The following is a 19,828-nucleotide window of genomic DNA, read 5'->3' on the forward strand; positions in this document are numbered from 1 at the left end:
GTGATGTCACAGTACAGAGATAATACACACAGTGATGTCACAGTACAGAGATAATACACACAGTGATGTCACAGTACAGGATAATACACACAGTGATGTCACAGTACAGGGATAATACACACAGTGATGTCACAGTACAGGATAATACACACAGTGATGTCACAGTACAGGATAATACACACAGTGATGTCACAGTACAGGATAATACACACAGTGATGTCACAGTACAGGATAATACACACAGTGATGTCACAGTACAGGATAATACACACAGTGATGTCACAGTACAGGATAATACACACAGTGATGTCACAGTACAGAGATAATACACACAGTGATGTCACAGTACAGGATAATACACACAGTGATGTCACAGTACAGAGATAATACACACAGTGATGTCACAATACAGAGATAATACACACAGTGATGTCACAGTACAGAGATAATACACACAGTGATGTCACAATACAGAGATAATACACACAGTGATGTCACAGTACAGGACAATACACACAGTGCTGTCACAGTACAGGATAATACACACAGTGATGTCACAGTACAGGATAATACACACAGTGATGTCACAGTACAGGATAATACACACAGTGATGTCACAGTACAGGGATAATACACACAGTGATGTCACAGTACAGGATAATACACACAGTGATGTCACAGTACAGAGATAATACACACAGTGATGTCACAGTACAGGATAATACACACAGTGATGTCACAGTACAGGATAATACACACAGTGATGTCACAGTACAGGGATAATACACACAGTGATGTCACAGTACAGGGATAATACACACAGTGATGTCACAGTACAGGATAATACACACAGTGATGTCACAGTACAGGATAATACACACAGTGATGTCACAGTACAGGATAATACACACAGTGATGTCACAGTACAGGATAATACACACAGTGATGTCACAGTACAGGGATAATACACACAGTGATGTCACAGTACAGGATAATACACACAGTGATGTCACAGTACAGAGATAATACACACAGTGATGTCACAGTACAGGATAATACACACAGTGATGTCACAGTACAGGATAATACACACAGTGATGTCACAGTACAGGGATAATACACACAGTGATGTCACAGTACAGGGATAATACACACAGTGATGTCACAGTACAGGATAATACACACAGTGATGTCACAGTACAGGATAATACACACAGTGCTGTCACAGTACAGGATAATACACACAGTGATGTCACAGTACAGGATAATACACACAGTGATGTCACAGTACAGGATAATACACACAGTGATGTCACAGTACAGGGATAATACACACAGTGATGTCACAGTACAGGGATAATACACACAGTGATGTCACAGTACAGGATAATACACACAGTGATGTCACAGTACAGGATAATACACACAGTGATGTCACAGTACAGGATAATACACACAGTGATGTCACAGTACAGGATAATACACACAGTGATGTCACAGTACAGGGATCATGTTGGGGGTTATAGAGCCTCATGTTGGTGGACTCTGCAATGTTCGGGCTCTGGGGTATCAGTTACACCAATTCTTATCCTATTAAACCACAAGTGTGAACAAGCTTTTAGGGTGACAAACAGATCCTGATGCATCAGAGTGTAGTATAGGAAGGTACACAGAGTCCTGTCACTATAGGAGGGCAGTGCGCTATGTATATACTGATTACAGGGGCTATTCCGGAATAACCAGCGCGCGGTATAATGATCAGTGTACAGGTATAATTATACATCTACATCTTCTGCTACTGAAGGTTTCATCTTTTTACGAGCACATAGATGTAGAGACGCTGCGGCCTGTGTGTAGGTGTTATAGGATCCAGTCCTGTAATAATAGGTAACACTGACCCTATAGGACGAGGTCGTGAACTCTGACACCCCTTACCTGGATGTATATACTCACTGGAGTCTATACCAAGATGGCAGCTATTTCTTACTATAGAAAGCTGTAGCGGTGACGCCGATCATCACAGGGAGTATTTGCAGCAGTTGAATCATTTTCTGGATCCCATAATTGTCCCCATTTACACACAGTATAATTACCAACACCGAGATCAGAGCAAAAATATCCCTTTAAACACACCTTAAAGAAGACACGTCACCAAAAGCTCAATGACATCCATCATCTGATCGGCGCTGTCACCCTGTTTATCCAGATCTGTTCAGCTATTCCAAAGATATAAGCCCTTTTAGTGTTGATGCCAATTAGGATATACTGGTCAAGTGGGCGGGAACACTGGGGTTTCTCTGGGGGTCTCTGTGTGTTGTATGTCATGCAGTGTTACCGCCCACTTGGCTAGTGCATCCTAATTTGTATCAACACTAACAGGGCTTATATCTATGGAATGGCTGAACGGAGTTAGATAAACAAAATAAATGCTCAGGTCTCCTTACGGACTATGTAAACCACTAAAATAAGTTTTTTTGTTTCAATGCATAAAAAATAATAATAAAAAATGCAGCATTTGTTCACATGGTCTGTAGTAAAGATCCCATATGGTTTTGTATCTTATGTATTCTCAGATGTTTCTATAGTTAGAGACTACAAAGAAGCCTTGCGTAGTCGGATGCTAAAGTCACAAACCCTTCTGCCTTTTCCATCTTTGATAACTTAATGGATATATAATATTCAGTATATATATATATATATATATATATATATATATATACTAGCATATTCACACGACTTCCTCTGCAGGTTGGTGTTGGCGCTGAGCCGCTTATATTTAGCCAATTGCTGTTGTGGATGATCCGCCTGCTCCCACGTCTCGGCTCTGCTACATCTCTGCATATGCGCAGCATACTCAGTTGTATGTACATCTCTGCATATGGAGAGCGTACTCAGCTGTGCTACAGCGCTGCCTAAGCTCTGCTACATCTGGCCATTTGGATTATAGGGGTGTTCTTGTGTCAGTGTCTGAGCAGCTTCTGTGTTAAAAAGGGCTGAATGGATGTTGCTGAGATGTGCCACAGTTCGATAAGCCTGCTCCCACGTCTTGGCTCTGCTACATCGCTGCATACGTGTAGGATACCCAGCTGTATGTACATGTTTGTATACGGAGAGCCTATAGAGGTGTGCTACAGCGCTGCCTAAACTCTGCTACATCGGGCAATTGTGAGTACAGGGGTTTTGTTATGTGACTGTCTGAGCAGCTTCTGTGTTACAAAGGGCTGAATGGATGTTGCTGAAATGTGCCAAAGTTCTCCCCCCTCCCCCATCAGAGGCAGAACAACACATTCCCCGTTGTACTCACTGAAACCCTACACCCGATATACTCCTCTTGCGCACACACAGCCTGCATGTTCTGTAGTTTCCTGATCTTCTACAAGACTCCATTTTCTTCAGCTTTTACACTGTCCAGCTTCATTCTATATAGCTCCTCCCACAAAATAGCATGTAGCTCCGCCCACTGCCTAGCATGATCCTATCTGAGAATGGCTCAAGGACCTGTGATTACGTCATCACAGGTCCTTTAATGTTGTGTGAACCTAAATTCCTTCACTGCGGTCGTGTAGTGACGTCATTTACCGGGATAAAAAGTAGCCTATGTTCTAATCGGGGTTCCAATCTATGTAAATCCGTTCAGCCGTTTTTGCGTGATTGAGGAACAAACATATTAATAGGATAGGATGGGATATATACATACACACACACATATATATATATTAACAAGAAAAAGAAGGGGAAGGAGAGGTGGATTATGACTACAGGATCCGACTGGACGGGGATGTTTGGAGACTACGACTACGACGTCACATACTGCAGCTCTGCCTAGGAGCTGTATACACAGAGAAGTAAGAGATTTTTAATCTATATTATTTGCAATGTTGCATTATGGTTTATTTTAGATGCATTGATGTGAGAATAACATGGCTGCAAAGATGGACGTAGACTTTAGGCAGGATATTTGGTTTGGACAGGTTGAGCTGATGTATATACATAAAGCTGATCCTTGACATCAATGAATGTGCGTAGTGCGTACGTAATGTGCCCATGTACACAGAGAGTAGAAAAAACCCGCATGCAAGAGAAATCAGAAGTCACAGCCACAACTAAGTGGGAGATGTCCCTCAGTAACGGGGGAGGGGGCAGCGGGTAGGGATCATTCTGATACCCCTTCTCCTGCTGACAGGCTCCCTTTATTCATTACAGTGTGCTATATACTCGGTTTCTACATCTTACCCTCACATTTCAGGACACAACACACTATAGCAATATGTTCTGTATTACAATTTCCAATTTGCACTATAGCAGGTGAACTCTCTGTATCTGCCATAGGCAACACAAAAGTATATTATTTTTTTAATAATAAACCATAACCTGTTTTTGAAGTAAATGCAGATTTGCAGAATGTAATTTGTCTCCCCATGTACGGGATTCATGCTGCATTACATATTCTTCTGATCTTAGCACGCTCACAATTTACTTTGCATTTAGTCCAGTGAGTCATTACTATAAGCACCGGCAGATTTACCATCCTGAGCCCGAGCCACTCAGTGTCTGGTGCATGCTGCTGCCTTTGTCACAAATTTTGAGACATATAAGTGACTTGAAGGTCGGGGCCCCACATTGTGCACCTTAGCTCATTAGATGGACGTGCACATTGCTATACAGTGCGACCACCAGGTGGGGCTATACTATGTAAATAAATATCATAATTACCGAATGTAATTGACAAACATTGTTCATTGTTCTGATCTATATGATGGATATCTTATGTAAGGACAATTATTATATAAAACAACATTGACTTACCAGTCGTGGAAAGAAAACTTCGGCTTGTACCGGTGACCCTAACGGACTGCTTAAGCGTCTGCTGTCCAGCTGCTGCAAAGAGATCATATGATATATTTATAATCTATATCTAGTAGAATAGTCAATATTATCCAGCCTGCACACAGCAAAGACATAAAGGTGCTTGCATTTTTTTCCTGTTTGACCTTCAATATTATGCTCGCCTTGGAGACCGGCTCCAGGAATGATAAGCGGCATCGCCACCTTTGCACCTGTTCCAGTAGATTACAGCACTTGCAATCTGATCCCTGAAGAAAGTAAGTGACACTATGTCGTACACTGGGATCCCGAGCGCTCTGTAAGAGAAATGTCACTGGAACTTGTAAGTGAAAGCTTAGAACGCAAGAACAAATCAGGAGCCGCTTTGCAGCAGGGAGAAAAGCAAGACGTACGCCGCACACTCTTTTACAGCAATTTTCTTAGGCTAGGTTCACATGTACTGGATATGCTGCAGGATTTCCATCTGGATTTGGGAGCATAAAATCGGCAGCATCTAAAATAGCAGCAAAGTGGATGAGATTTTATAACTGCGGATCTATGGAAAAGCATTAAACACAAAAACTGACCTGAGGAGACCTGGGGAGTGGATATAAAATCTTTGTCAGGCTCAGTTCACACCCGCGCTATCTGTCATCCTGCTCCACCACAGAACCTGAACAATGACAAGCCCGTCCGCTAAAAATATGTTGGACCCTATAGACTATAATGGTGTCTGCTGGATGTCCACCAGGTTTGCACCGCTTTTATACTGTAACCGGCAGAGAATGTATTCCATGCAGGACTTTACTCTCTGTTGCAGTGGAGTCTCCAAGGACTATCCTCATGACCCCGAGCCTCATCTCAATTATATTTGTGAATTTTTGCAATGCAAAATACCTATTATGTATATTTCTTTAATTGTATTAACTAGATATTTTCACATGGGGAAATTAATATTTTACAGTTATAACTTATTTTAGGGTTAGGGTTACACTGAAGGCAGACCCTAGGGGGTCTTTATGAGGCTCCCACATAACAGAATCTGCCCCATACGATCGCAGGGGTGCCAATGCCCTCCATTGGGTGCTCCCTACCTCCAATACCATTTAAATGCTGCCATTGTCTGCAGCATCTAAAGGGTTTTCAGATCCTGGGCAGTAACAGAGGGCGCCCGGCGGTGAGTGCACCCGTCATTTGGAACGGAACATTTGTGCAGGTCCTGACACATAGGCCAAATAAAGGACTATGAATTGTATGTGCACTGGTGGTCACTGAGGGAACTCTCCGAATAGCGAATGTCAATTCTATAAAAGAGATTTGTGCCATATTTCATAAGACGGTTCACTAATCCATTTAGCGTCTATAGAAGCAGCTGTAACCGCCGCAGAACCTCGGACACGGTTTTCGTCTCCTGACAGTTCGCTCTATAGGACATAAGCCGATTTCATTCAGCAAATTGATTGTGACATCAGGATGAATCACATCATAGCCTGGACTGAAGAGGAGATTCCGTTTGTATATGGACATGTAGCCTATGTAATAATGGCCGCCCTCATAGAGTATGACATCATTCATAGAGTATGACATCATTACACCACTGTTATATGTATTGCACTGGGGTTCAGACAAGGAGGATTTTGTATATAGAGATTGATAACTTATCCTTGGGACGAGGCTTTGTGAAATCTCAGTCCTGGTGACCTCGGCAGGTGCTGAACATGGCGGCGTCCTCCATATAGAAATGAATTGCGTGGCAGGCGTCAGACCCAGTGCTCTACAACATCCCCAATCCAGCAATGTCTGCACAGCCCCCTATATAACAAGGTCTAGGCCAAGGCCTCAGCGACTTTACAGAGGCTGCACAGTTTGCATACTGTAACGGTGCATCTTATGATAGGTTCACACTGAATGTCTGTTGTTCTGATCTAAAATTGCAGACATGACCGGAGCCTGATGGACCCCATTGACTATAACGAGATCAGTCGGTTGTGTCCATTGTTTTTAAGTGAAAGCTCCAGATGAAAAGTTTGCACATGTAGGACCTTTTCATCCAGCGATTTTAGGCGGACACTATGACCTATGTTATCACACCTGGGGTGATTATATTATAGCGACGGCTTAAAAGGAAGAGGGCGACCTGTTTAGGGGAGGGGTTAGCAGTGTAAAGCAGGGGTTTAACTATATAGAGACAGCTTTTAGCAATCTGTCAGCTCTCAGTCATGTTGGTCAGTTGATAGAGTCGCCTCTGCACCTCACTAGAGTGCAGACACGGGCAGGGTTAGAGGCTTTCCTTATTATAAATAAATTTGACATGGCGTGCTACAAGTATCATGGATTTTGTTATTCTTTGGCCCCGTTCACACGGGGCTAGGGACCGTGTATTTTGGTCCTGATTTTGGCGCGGGAAGCCACGTCAGAATAGGACCAAAATGCGCCTGCAGCGACTGTCGCGGCTTCCCACTCCAGAGTAGGCCCAAATGAATGGGCCTAGTCCGGAGGGTGCTGGCCCGAGGCGTACGCCACGAGCTGAAGAAAGGGCAGCTCGCTCACGGACTAGGAAAACCACTCACGGAAAAAAGAGCGCTAGTGATCTGCACAGTCCTCTATTGTGAGCGGGCGGATTTTCTGGAGGATTCAGCGCCAAAATCTGCCCCCTCTGTGCCCGTGTGATGAGCCCTTTGGGTCCTTTGAAAGTTGTCAGGTATAATAATACAATACCATATGGAAGACGTGTAGGAACATGCGCCGAAATATCTCTATGACAAGAGAAGCCGCCATACTGTAGGATCAGATACACAATGGCGCTATCCATAGCAGCGGCCGTGACTTACTCTGCCATGTTTCCTCAGGCTGCGGAGAGAACACGGCATCCATAGAGGTGCTGATCTGCCCATAGCTTTGAGGCTAAACAGTGGGACCGTAGCCGAGCAGCCCTGACCGGCTTATACAGTAAGCTTCTTTCAATTCAGAAAGCGTTAAATCCCTCAAACAAGTCATGAGAGAGCTCCGATATCTCCTGGCGAATGCTGGTCACAATTCCTCTGATCTCTAAAGGACACTGTAAGAAGTGCCATAGACCTTTCTGTCTTCTTGTGACCACCTCCGTATACTACTCACAGACCCTGGTATCTTATCTATACTGTATTTACGAGCCCCTTCCCATTCCGCCGTTGCTTCCATGAACCTTGCAACCACTGAGATTCTGAGCTCGGCTTCTGGGAATTGCTGGTTCTTGGACATCTTGTCCACAGATTCGGAAATGTACGCCTACTTTCTAAAAGGGTATTCCAGTCACTTCACAGTCCTCACAAAATAACAGGGAATAACCGGACCTGCACGGATCACAGGACTATCAGTCTTTTGTACCGCCAAACGATTGGACAGCTCCTCCATTTATATCTATAAGACTGTCAAAGACAATTGAGTCCAGCGTTCAGCTATCTCTGGCAGCCCAATAGTAAATGAAGGGAGCATCGAGGTGCAATCTCCATTTGCCCCCTCATTCAGATAAGGGAACCCTTGTCCTCGTGGTCAGTGGCCGGATTAGCAAGTAAACTCTATGTAAATGAATGGCCATCCATTATTTGCATCTGTTAAATGACATGAATGCACCCTTAAGGAGGTTACCCCGTCAAGACAACCCCTTAATACAGGGAATATTTGGTGCAAAAAATTATTCTTTGACGCTTTGTAGCTGGCCAAGCCAAAACCATCAACTCCAACACCCTGTCTCAATACAAAAAACAGGAGTCTGGCCGACCACCTCCACAGCTAAGCTATGGTAACCCAACCCTTGAGATGACGGCAGCCGAGCTGTAGAGTCATTAGGCCAAACCACCAACTCCGACTCTATGTTTCCAGAATCCAACTCCTTCCAGAATCCAACAGTCGTGATCAGGCAGAAGCTGATTCAGGATAAAAGCCCATGAAAATAAATCTGTCACAGTCTATGCATGAAATTAATTCTACCGTATTAGTAATTATATAACACACAATGCACATCCACAGAATCCGTGGCAAGACCGAGCAGGAGTGTCCTGAAAAAAACAAGCGTGCGGTGCTGCTTCAATTTGCAAAAAATGGGCGACCGATACCAGCCGGAATTTAGATCCACCGCCAAATCAGCTCCAAATTTCTGTGAACATACCCTAATACTATAATGCATGGATACAGTATTAAAGACGGAAACCTTCCATAAATCCAGCGCCTTCTACCGACACAAACAAGAGCTGTCGTCTGTAGGGGTTGGGGTGTCACCAAGTACTATGGCACCCTGCACACTGCTCCCAGTCCGAGGCCTCCTTACATATATAGGAATATAGGATACCGCAGATGATGCAAATCCATTCCCTGTTGTACTAATCAGAGCACTTTAATTATTGATGTATTTCTGGGATCCAGGGCCCGGGGGGGGGGGGGGAAACTGATTTAATTACTACAGTATAATTAACAGGAGGTGCAGACGCCAAACTACCTCAATATGGCGTCTCATGTCGTGTGAAAACAGGGACTGGTAAAAGTCCCATCACAATATATTCCTGCAGGTATATAGGGCAGCGTTGTCCTGTCTCACAAGTATAACTGGCTTTGCTTCAGGGTGAATTCACACAAGGCAAATGTCCAATGCATCTGAATGGGGTGTGCAGGAATCCACGGGCTTCACACCAAGACATACCTGGGGTGATGGTCGTGCAAGTTCCAGGACTGAGAGCCCCGGTCAGATGTATGGCATACCTTCTGTCCTGCAGAAATCTGTGCAAGAGATCTGCCACATGTGAATTTGTCCTTGTGCTCCTGTATAATATTACACAGCTTTGTATAACTCACAGGAAGAAGATCCTGGGGCTCCGGTATCAATGAATCCTCGATTATACAAGTCTGTCATTAGCTATGGAGCTGGAGAGTGGATTTTCTTCTTACATATCAACAGCTCATGTACTTTGGAGTAAAGCTAAGAATCCACGTAGTGACCCAAAGACTTTGCAGGTAGTGTAAGACGCAGCGCTTTAGCAATGTGGAGCCCTGGCCTAAAGCGGCAAATATGTGTAAGAAATCGTTTCATGCCTATTGTGCAGGGCTATGGGTCGGGGTCAAGTAGTCAGGGCTAATTTGGGGTGAGAAAAGTTACCCTTTCCAACTTCTAAATAAAGTGATACAATTATTACTCACTTACTTCCATAGGATTCCATCACTGGATTTTTTTTATTTTTTTTTTTGGGGGGGAATTAGAGGATTTTTACTGCTTCTGACTGACCATGGCCGTCACCATTTATGAAAGAGTCAGACTCAACAAATGGGGGGATGGGATAAGAACTACCAACAGCCCAGTGTTTATGGCAGCACCCCGGCTATTTCAGCACCATGGCCAAACCACCGACTCCTCTTATTCTTCTTCAGCCTGACTCCGACTCCTCCATATGTGTCAGACAGACGCTGTAAAGCTCCTCTAATCTAATAAAAATCTAATGATTCTATGCCAGTAACAAACAATGTATCTAATTATACAATATTAATATGTGTAGAATATAATTAAAAATAATTAATCATTTTATTGTGAAGCCGACTCCGGTTCCACCCAAAATTAGCCCGACTCCGGCTCGACAGCCCTGGACTGCAGTGTGTGGACCAAGCCTAAGCCTGTGTTCACATATCCCATACTGAGTGCAGAAAATCTGCAAAGTTCTGAAGACATCCGAATGTAGTTGGTTCTGAAACGTGTGCAGGGACTTTTATACGCTTTTGAAGGCACCTTGGGAGTGCAGGGTAACGACGCCTGGGACATGAGCATGGGTGTGCAGGATTTCCCTCAGAGCTGCAATCACAAGTCTCCAGGAGGCAGCTCCTTTCTGGGATCTCTGCATTAGGTATTCCCAGATCTTCCCCCCTCTCTACGTGAAGGCTCTGGTGGTCTCCAGATCAGATGGAGGGTAAGATTAAGCCCAGAGAGCTCTGGACACTGCACATGAAGAGGCCGCCCCTGGGCACTAGCGGTCACACTACTAGGGGCGTAATAACTTACATTTTTCGGTCACGACACACACAGGTACCTCCTGCCATCTTTACACCCCTCTCCCTGCCCTCTAGACAGTGCTGTGCACTCACTCCCTTTAAGATCCCCGCAACAAATCTCACCCACGTGAATGCACACTTAAAGGGCAGCACTTTAACAATTTGCAAGCTATAAAATTTCAACATCTCCTGACTCCCCGTGCGACCAAATGACCATTCACGTAATCTCTGGACGCTCACACTCTCCAAGCTGCTCTAAGTATTTGGGCTCCTCCAGGGAATTGCTGTCACTTTTTTGTATGATCCATTTTGTCTAAAAATTCTAAATTTACTAAATCCTGCAAAATCTCCCTGACCGTGTGATCCCCCTGCAACGCCATTCTGCCACTGACCATAAGTACAAGAACGTCTAGAAGAAGCCGACAAAGACGCAGATCTGTAAACAGCAGCAAATAAGCGACATTCTCAGCATAGTAAAGTTCTGGGACAAATAACTGCAGGCAGCGGAGACCGGAAGAAGAGCCCAAGTATTTTGTGTTTCTTTAAGATCTTGGCAAGCATTGCCTCACCAGGACGACTGCTTGAATGTCAATCTCTAGGAGAAGACATTGCAGCATTTCTTCCCAGAAAATTGGTGAACAAGAGAGAACCTGAAAAGCCCCGTCTACTCCCCATGAGGCCAATGACAATGTCAGTGTCCAGTGTCATCGGCTGCCCATAGGTGCCCATGTAGGTGCCCATATAAAACAGTGTATATGATAGGTGTACACTGCAGGTACAATGTGAAGAGACCAAAAAAAAAATCTGAAAAATCAAAGGATTTGGTAAAAGTTGGTAAATAAATGCCATCAATGTGCCAATTTTTCCATTACAACCTTTCGGCGCACCCCCTCCTTATTTACAGGGCTCAGTCACAAGTTGTGGTCAGGTCACCACTTTAGTCTCCAAATCGGGGCCAAAACAGCGGCACAAGAGCAATGTGTGAATGAGGCCAAACAGGGACAGATGTCGCTCATGACAGGGGGAACTGTTCTTGCCATGACTTTACAATTTCCAATAATAAAATATATAAAAGCCGTCACATTGTGCGAGTGCATGCGAGGACGCCGGTCAGGCTCGAGGCCTCATAGTAAATACGATATTACTGAATATATTACATGCAAAATTGTGCTGAAATCTGACATATAGGTTAGCGTGATAGAAAACACGTCAATGTTACATGTGTGTGAACCAGGGCTTACTGTGATAGATGTATGTGCCGTGTAAAGGAATAGGACATAGATGTCACAAGACATATACATACACATATCTCCATACATACATGTCCAGTCATAGCTGATTCCTTCAGTGATTACAGGTCCCTGGTCTGGACATACATGTCACATGTTGCACACACATATCTCCATACATACATGCTCAGTCAGGTCTCTGGTTTGGATGTCACATGTTACATATCTCCATACCTACATGTCCTGTCAGGGCTTCGGGCAGCAGATGAGCGGGGTGACAGCTCGGTGTAGCCGGCACGTCAGGCTCCAGGCAGGGCCCACCCCCTACACGTCGCGTCCATACCTGTCACCCCCCATCTTGTTCTTCGCCCCCCTCAGATGTCACTTACCATCGTTTCCCTTTCTACCAGGGACCCCGCCATTTTGCAGAGCAGCCCGTGTACAGAGGTGCAGGAGGGATCAGCTGGAGCCCGGCAGGAGGAGGAGGAGGAGGAGGAGGAAGGCTGCGGCACAGGGAGACTGAGGGCAGCTCTGAGCCTGGCTCCGCTCGGGATCTCACCACAAGGAAGAAGCCGAGGCTGAGCTGGCAGACTGGAAAAGCTGAGAAGAGGGAGGCGGTGATGGCGGAGGAGGAGCCGGCAGAGGAGGACAAGTGGCTGCTGCTACAGGAGAGGGAGCGGTGTGTGCTGATACAGGCTGGGCATGAGGAGGGTAACAACACCAGGCTGGGCAAGAGGAGGGTAACAACACCAGGCATGAGGGGGGCAACAACACCAGGCATGAGGGGGCAACAACACCAGGCTGGGCAAGAGGAGGGTAACAACACCAGGCATGAGGGGGGCAACAACACCAGGCATGAGGGGGCAACAACACCAGGCTGGGCAAGAGGAGGGTAACAACACCAGGCATGAGGAGGGTAACAACACCAGGCATGAGGGGGCAACAACACCAGGCATGAGGGGGGCAACAACACCAGGCAAGAGGAGGGCAACAACACCAGGCAAGAGGAGGGCAACAACACCAGGCTGGGCATGAGGGGGCAACAACACCAGGCAAGAGGAGGGCAACAACACCAGGCTGGGCATGAGGAGGGTAACAACACCAGGCATGAGGAGGGCAACAACACCAGGCATGAGGGGGGCAACAACACCAGGCATGAGGGGGCAACAACACCAGGCTGGGCAAGAGGAGGGTAACAACACCAGGCATGAGGAGGGTAACAACACCAGGCATGAGGGGGCAACAACACCAGGCATGAGGGGGGCAACAACACCAGGCAAGAGGAGGGCAACAACACCAGGCAAGAGGAGGGCAACAACACCAGGCTGGGCATGAGGGGGCAACAACACCAGGCAAGAGGAGGGCAACAACACCAGGCTGGGCATGAGGAGGGTAACAACACCAGGCATGAGGAGGGCAACAACACCAGGCATGAGGGGGGCAACAACACCAGGCATGAGGGGGCAACAACACCAGGCTGGGCAAGAGGAGGGTAACAACACCAGGCATGAGGAGGGTAACAACACCAGGCATGAGGGGGCAACAACACCAGGCATGAGGGGGGCAACAACACCAGGCAAGAGGAGGGCAACAACACCAGGCAAGAGGAGGGCAACAACACCAGGCTGGGCATGAGGGGGCAACAACACCAGGCAAGAGGAGGGCAACAACACCAGGCTGGGCATGAGGAGGGTAACAACACCAGGCATGAGGAGGGCAACAACACCAGGCATGAGGGGGGCAACAACACCAGGCATGAGGGGGCAACAACACCAGGCTGGGCAAGAGGAGGGTAACAACACCAGGCATGAGGAGGGCAACAACACCAGGCAAGAGGAGGGCAACAACACCAGGCAAGAGGAGGGCAACAACACCAGGCTGGGCATGAGGGGGCAACAACACCAGGCAAGAGGAGGGCAACAACACCAGGCTGGGCATGAGGAGGGTAACAACACCAGGCATGAGGAGGGCAACAACACCAGGCAAGAGGAGGGCAACAACACCAGGCTGGGCATGAGGGGGCAACAACACCAGGCTGGGCATGAGGGGGCAACAACACCAGGCATGAGGGGGCAACAACACCAGGCATGAGGAGGGTAACAACACCAGGCATGAGGGGGGCAACAACACCAGGCATGAGGAGGGTAACAACACCAGGCATGAGGAGGGTAACAACACCAGGCATGAGGGGGGCAACAACACCAGGCATGAGGGGGCAACAACACCAGGCATGAGGGGGGCAACAACACCAGGCATGAGGAGGGTAACAACACCAGGCATGAGGAGGGTAACAACACCAGGCATGAGGGGGGCAACAACACCAGGCATGAGGGGGGCAACAACACCAGGCATGAGGGGGGCAACAACACCAGCTGGGCATATGTGAGGAGGCAACAACACCAGACTGGACATATGTGAGGAGGGCACCTGTAATGGCGACACAACCTGCACTGACCCCAAGGTGCCAACACCAGAAGGGGCATGTATGAGGAGAGCACCTGGAATGGCACCCCAGCCCTGCCCTAACGCAAAGGTACCAACACCAGACGGGGCATGTGATCTTTGCCACTTATACATTAGACTCCTACCTGAACTGTAATGGCACCCAGTAACGCCACATGTCCCATAAGGGAGCCAGCCTTAGTGCCCTGACAACACTACAATGACCCTAATAATGCTGCCAATGTCACCCCTTATGATCTGGCTTAAATGTCGGTCCAGGCGCACGATCTGGAGAAAGGTCCAGCTCATTTATGAGAAGGGATAGACCTATTCCCAGATGCTGCGCAGTCTCCGCCAGGGCAGGGGTTACATCTCGCCCATAGAGCGGCCAAGGCTCATGGAACAGAACTCACAGCGTCAGAGAGATTTATCAACCTATGAAACCAATAAAGAATCTCTCTCAGGCTGAGGCCCCACATTGTGGAAATGCAGCGGATTTTGTTGCAGATTTTTGGTGTTTTATTGAGCCAAAGTCAGGAATGGCCTGATAAGGATCCTCTTCTGTCTGGGGCCCAAAAAAACAAAGCAAAATTTGCAACAAAACAAGGCATTCTTAACAAAAGTGGAGCGGTGGTTGTTCTGGATGGGAACACATACTAGTATTTCAGCGTGTAATATCCGGTGACTCAAATTTTTCATGGACTACCAAAAGTTCTTAAGTTTTTATTTCCACCACTGATGACATACACTATGTGATCAAAAGTACTCAGACACCCCGAAAAACATCCATTTTTCATATTCGGTGCACTGTGCTGCCCCCTACTGCCAGGTCCTCCATATCAGCGACCTCAGTAAACATTAGACATCGTGAGAGAGCAGAATGGGGCGCTCCGCAGAACTCACAGACTTGGAACGTGGTCAGGTGATTGGGTCCCACACATCACGCAGGTCGATGCCAAACGACGCCTCGCTTGGTGTAAGGAGCGTAAACATTGGACGATTGAACAGTGGAAAAACTTTGTGTGGAGTGACGAATCACGGTACACAATGTGGCGATCCGATGGCAGGGTGTGGGTATGGCGAATGCCCGGTGAACGTCATCTGCCAGCGTGTGTAGTGCCAGCAGTAAAATTCGGAGGCGGTGGTGTTATGGTGTGGTGGTGTTTTTCATGGAGGGGGCTTGCACCCCTTGTTATTTTGCGTGGCACTATCACAGCACAGGCCGACATTGATGTATTAAACACCTTCTTGCTTCCCACTGTAGAAGAGCAATTCGGGGATGGCGATTGCACCTTACACCACGATGGAGCACCTGTTCATACTGCGCGGCCTGTGGCGGAGTGGTTACACCACAATAACATCTCTGTAATGGACTGGCCTTCACACAGTCCTGACTTGAATCCTATAGAACACCTTTGGGATGTTTTGGAACGCCGACTTGGTGCCAGGCCTCACTGACCTACATGGATACCTCTCCTCAGTGCAGCACTCCGTGAAGAATGGGCCGCCATTCCCCAAGAAACCTTCCAGCACCTGATTGAACGTCTGCCTGCAAGAGTGGAAGCCGTCATCAAGGCTAAGGGGGGCCCAACACCATATTGTATCCAGCATTACCCATAGAGGGCGCCACCAACTTGTAAGTCATTTTCAGCGGATACGCGGTGTGCGGATATGTTTGATCACATAGTGTATCTTCTCAGTTATCAGATCCCTCTTGGAGAGCTGTAAAGAAATATTGTTTCTGGATTTCACTTGGTCAGCTGACTTTTGTTGTGTGACCTGTTGCAGGACGGATTCTTTCGTTCCCCATGGTCTTCCTTTGAAAGCCGTTTCCCATCAGCATCCGGGTCTAACTTGTGTTCCAATGATTTGTATGAATTATTATTTTGAGCATTTCTTTTTGTTACTTTTGAATATCATCTCTTCAGCAGGAAGGAGGCGTCCTGAAGGGGTCTTAGTTCTCCCTCACCTTGCCTATGTCCTAGTGATGGGAGTCCTTTAAAGGGATTCTACCAGAAATACCAGTTTTTACCGGTATGCAAATGAGTTCTCTCGCAGCAATGGGGGCGGGCCCCAGCGCTCAAACGGCAATAGGGGCGTCCCCACTGCTTCCAGAGAATTCTCTCCAGCGACGCCTCCATCTTCGTCTGCATCCTCCCCTTCTCTCGTCCTCTTCCGTCTGGGTCAACTCCAACGCCTGCAGTCGGCTCTATCAGTGAGACACAAGTAGAGCTGACTGCGCATGCCGGCCGGCAACCATTTTTTTGAGGCCGCAGTTGCGCGCGCAGTATGCTCCTCTAATTCTACGCCGAACAGAGTGTACTGTGCATGCTCAGTATGGTCTGTACAGCCCTCGGACGCGCAAGTGAAGTAATTCAGGCTTCGGAGTATAATATGGAATGTAAGAATTCAGCCAAATGGATCCTGGATAGGGCAAAAAAAATCAGCAAAAATGAAATACAAACATTACTGATTCTGTATTGCAAACAGACAACAGAGGGACGCTTTGTCCACATCCGGTCTTCGGTCCACTTGGTGACCCTAAAAACAGAAATCCACTCCACTTAAAAAGCAGTTACCCATGGAAACCCACGGACGCCATAGACTATAATGGGGTCCACGTGGTTTTCGCCCGAAAAATTTAGAGAGAAAATTCCTGCTGGAGTGGGGGACAGAATCCCCAAATGGTAAGCAAGCACTAGTGTGAACCCCGCCTTAGTTGCCTCACATTACCTCTGCTACATTTTGGACAAGTTGTTTTACAAGTTCCTTCCAATTCTTTACCAAGATGAGAACATGTAAGGAGTGTAAGGTTTGATGGAAAAGGTAAAATTCTTGGCAGCCTTTTCCCTTAGTCTTTTACTTTATCTGGTTTGGCCTTGGCAGGGCTTTTTTATACGTGGTGGGTGTTGGTGTAATGTATATACTTATGTATATAAAACGGCTTATTTGCTATAGTAATAACTTTAATAGTAAACCATAATGAGATGGTCTCATTGAGCAAAGACTGAGAAAGTGACAATCGTAAATGAATGTTACAGAATATAGCCTGTCATGGGGCTGTTTCCAAGAAAGACAGACCTTGTGACATTCCTACAGATATGTAGATGGCGCCCTATACTATTGGTGACATCGGAGGAGATGCCGTAGGATAGTGTCAGTCCATCTGGTCGGAGCTCGGCGCAGAACTGCATCATCTCAGAAACATCTTGTAGTTAGTTTACACAACCACAAGTCTTGTTTTGCCATTTTTGGTGGAAAAACTTTCAGACAGTTCTTGTTCCCGTCCTGTCGTATAACCCATCTTGGCAGTCGGAGTAACCAAAAATACGTAGAGGAAATGTGATGGCCGAGGGAGGAGCGCAGGCAGAGTACTTCTACATGTGGATAGATTGGGTTATTTGAGGATGAATCTGGTTATGACTAGAGATGGGCGAACCTCCTAAGATTTGTTCCATTTCAGTTCAAGTGGCTAGGATCCCTGATTTTTTCGGGTCAAACCTCTTTAGACCAAACTGGTGGATCACTTCATCCAAACAGTGAACAAGACAAATCTTCAGAGGTTCGTCCATCTTTAATCATATGACCATGGACTGTCCGTCACATGACCGAGCCTTCTTGTCATCAACTGGAAGCAAACAAATCTATAGAAAACCGTAAGTATGAGAATTGCGTAACATTCATTATACAAACAATGACATTTATTGGCTGAAACTGATTTTAATTAAATCATCAGAAAAAAAATGTATTAAAAAACTTCCTGCCGAAACACATTGTTGTATTTATTTTTATCCCAGAAGTAAACTCTGTTTTTTCCCATGAACGTAACTGTATTAAAATCTGTAAAGAATTAAAAGTGAAACATTTTTGCAGATATAAATGATTAAAAATTTTGCAGCGTTTGAAAGATTTTCTCTAAGTAAGACAGTCTGTTGTTACCGATGGATACGACTATGAGTGCGGGAACTTTCTTACCTGTCGTGTCAGAGCCATGATCTCCTTATTGCGTCAATGTTACCAGGCAGTGAGAGTGAAAGTAATCCGGCCACAATCAGGACATCATGGTTAGGGTTCTGACAAGTCCTAGCCCGCAGAAGGTTTCTACATTCGTGGCCATATCCATTGGCAACCGATGTCACCACTAAGATGGTTAGGGAAAATCTTTAAGACTCTGCAAAATTTGTAAGTATTTATAGTTGTAAACATGTTTAGCTACTTGTTGTCTACAAATTTCAATATTGTTATGTTCTTGGAAATACTGCTTTAAAGGGATCCTATCATTAAAACTCAATTTTTTGTCCCTAACAATAGCCTTAAGAAAGGTAAGAAAGGTTATTCTTCTCCTTCCTTTAGATGTCAACCCGAGAAGGTCCCACAAGTTCATCTTTGGTGATCCCAGCCCATACCAGTCCCCCACCTCCACCTTGCTGGCATCTGAGACGGAGTGGAGCTCTCTGCCCTTTACTGGTCCAGCCTCGGGCCCATCCGTCTGGCCTCACAGTTTCTGGAAGACGCCTTCTTTAAGCAGCGGTACAGGAAGAAGTCGGTATTGTTCAAGAAAAACATGATTTTCATGCAGGACATCGCTCCATCACAGGCGTCCGAATACTCCACAGCGAGGCCGGCCAGTAAAGGTCTAAAAGAAGACAAAATAACATGGCCCCCTTGTTCACCTGATCTGAACCCCATAGAGAATCTGTGGTCCCTCATAAACTGTGAGATCTGCAGGGAGGGAGAACAGTCCACCTCTCGGAGCAGAGTCTGGGGGGCAGGGGTGGCTGCTGCACGCAACGTAAACAGATCAAGCAACTGACACAATCTATGGATGGAAGGCTTATGGGTGTCATCGTAAAGAAAGGCGGCTAAATCGGTCACTGATTTTTTTGTTTGTTTTTGAATGTCAGAAATGTTTATTTCTATATTTTGTGTTGTTCTATTGGTTTACCTGGTGAGAATAAACAAGTGAGATGGGAGAGATTTGGTTTTTATTAAGTTGCCTAATAATTCTGCACAGTAATAGTTACCTGCACAAACAGATCTCCTCCTAAGAGCCAAATCTAAGAAACTCCACTCCAACTTCCAAAAATATTAAGCTTTGATATTTATGAGTCTTTTGGGTTGATGGAGAACATAAGTTATTGAATTATAATAAAAAGAATCCTCTCAAATACAACTCGCCTAATAATTCTGCACACAGTGTATATGTATAGGGAGTTGTGACACCAAGTAAGAGAAAGTGTCATGTGGGAATAATACATGTGTGAGTCCTACACCCTTGTGGGGTAAAACAGATGGATATAATAGGAAACACACTGTATATAAGT

The 19,828-nt window shown here is 46.1% G+C and overlaps 1 protein-coding gene across 1 annotated transcript in view; it reads right to left on the reverse strand.

Moving 5' to 3' along the window:
- The window catches only part of LGALSL (galectin like), a 38,670-nt gene extending 26,000 nt beyond the window's left edge, over positions 1 to 12,670 (reverse strand). Inside the window, exons 1-2 of the mRNA XM_075266473.1 lie at positions 12,452 to 12,670; positions 4,807 to 4,878 (exon numbers count right to left, since the gene is read on the reverse strand). Of these exons, the coding sequence (XP_075122574.1) occupies positions 4,807 to 4,878; positions 12,452 to 12,484 (105 nt within the window). The 5' untranslated portion in view covers positions 12,485 to 12,670. The remainder of the gene's footprint in view (positions 1 to 4,806; positions 4,879 to 12,451) is intronic.
- Positions 12,671 to 19,828: the final 7,158 nt, after the last annotated feature.

This window comes from Leptodactylus fuscus, chromosome 3, assembly GCF_031893055.1.
Source record: "Leptodactylus fuscus isolate aLepFus1 chromosome 3, aLepFus1.hap2, whole genome shotgun sequence".
NCBI lineage: Eukaryota > Metazoa > Chordata > Amphibia > Anura > Leptodactylidae > Leptodactylus > Leptodactylus fuscus.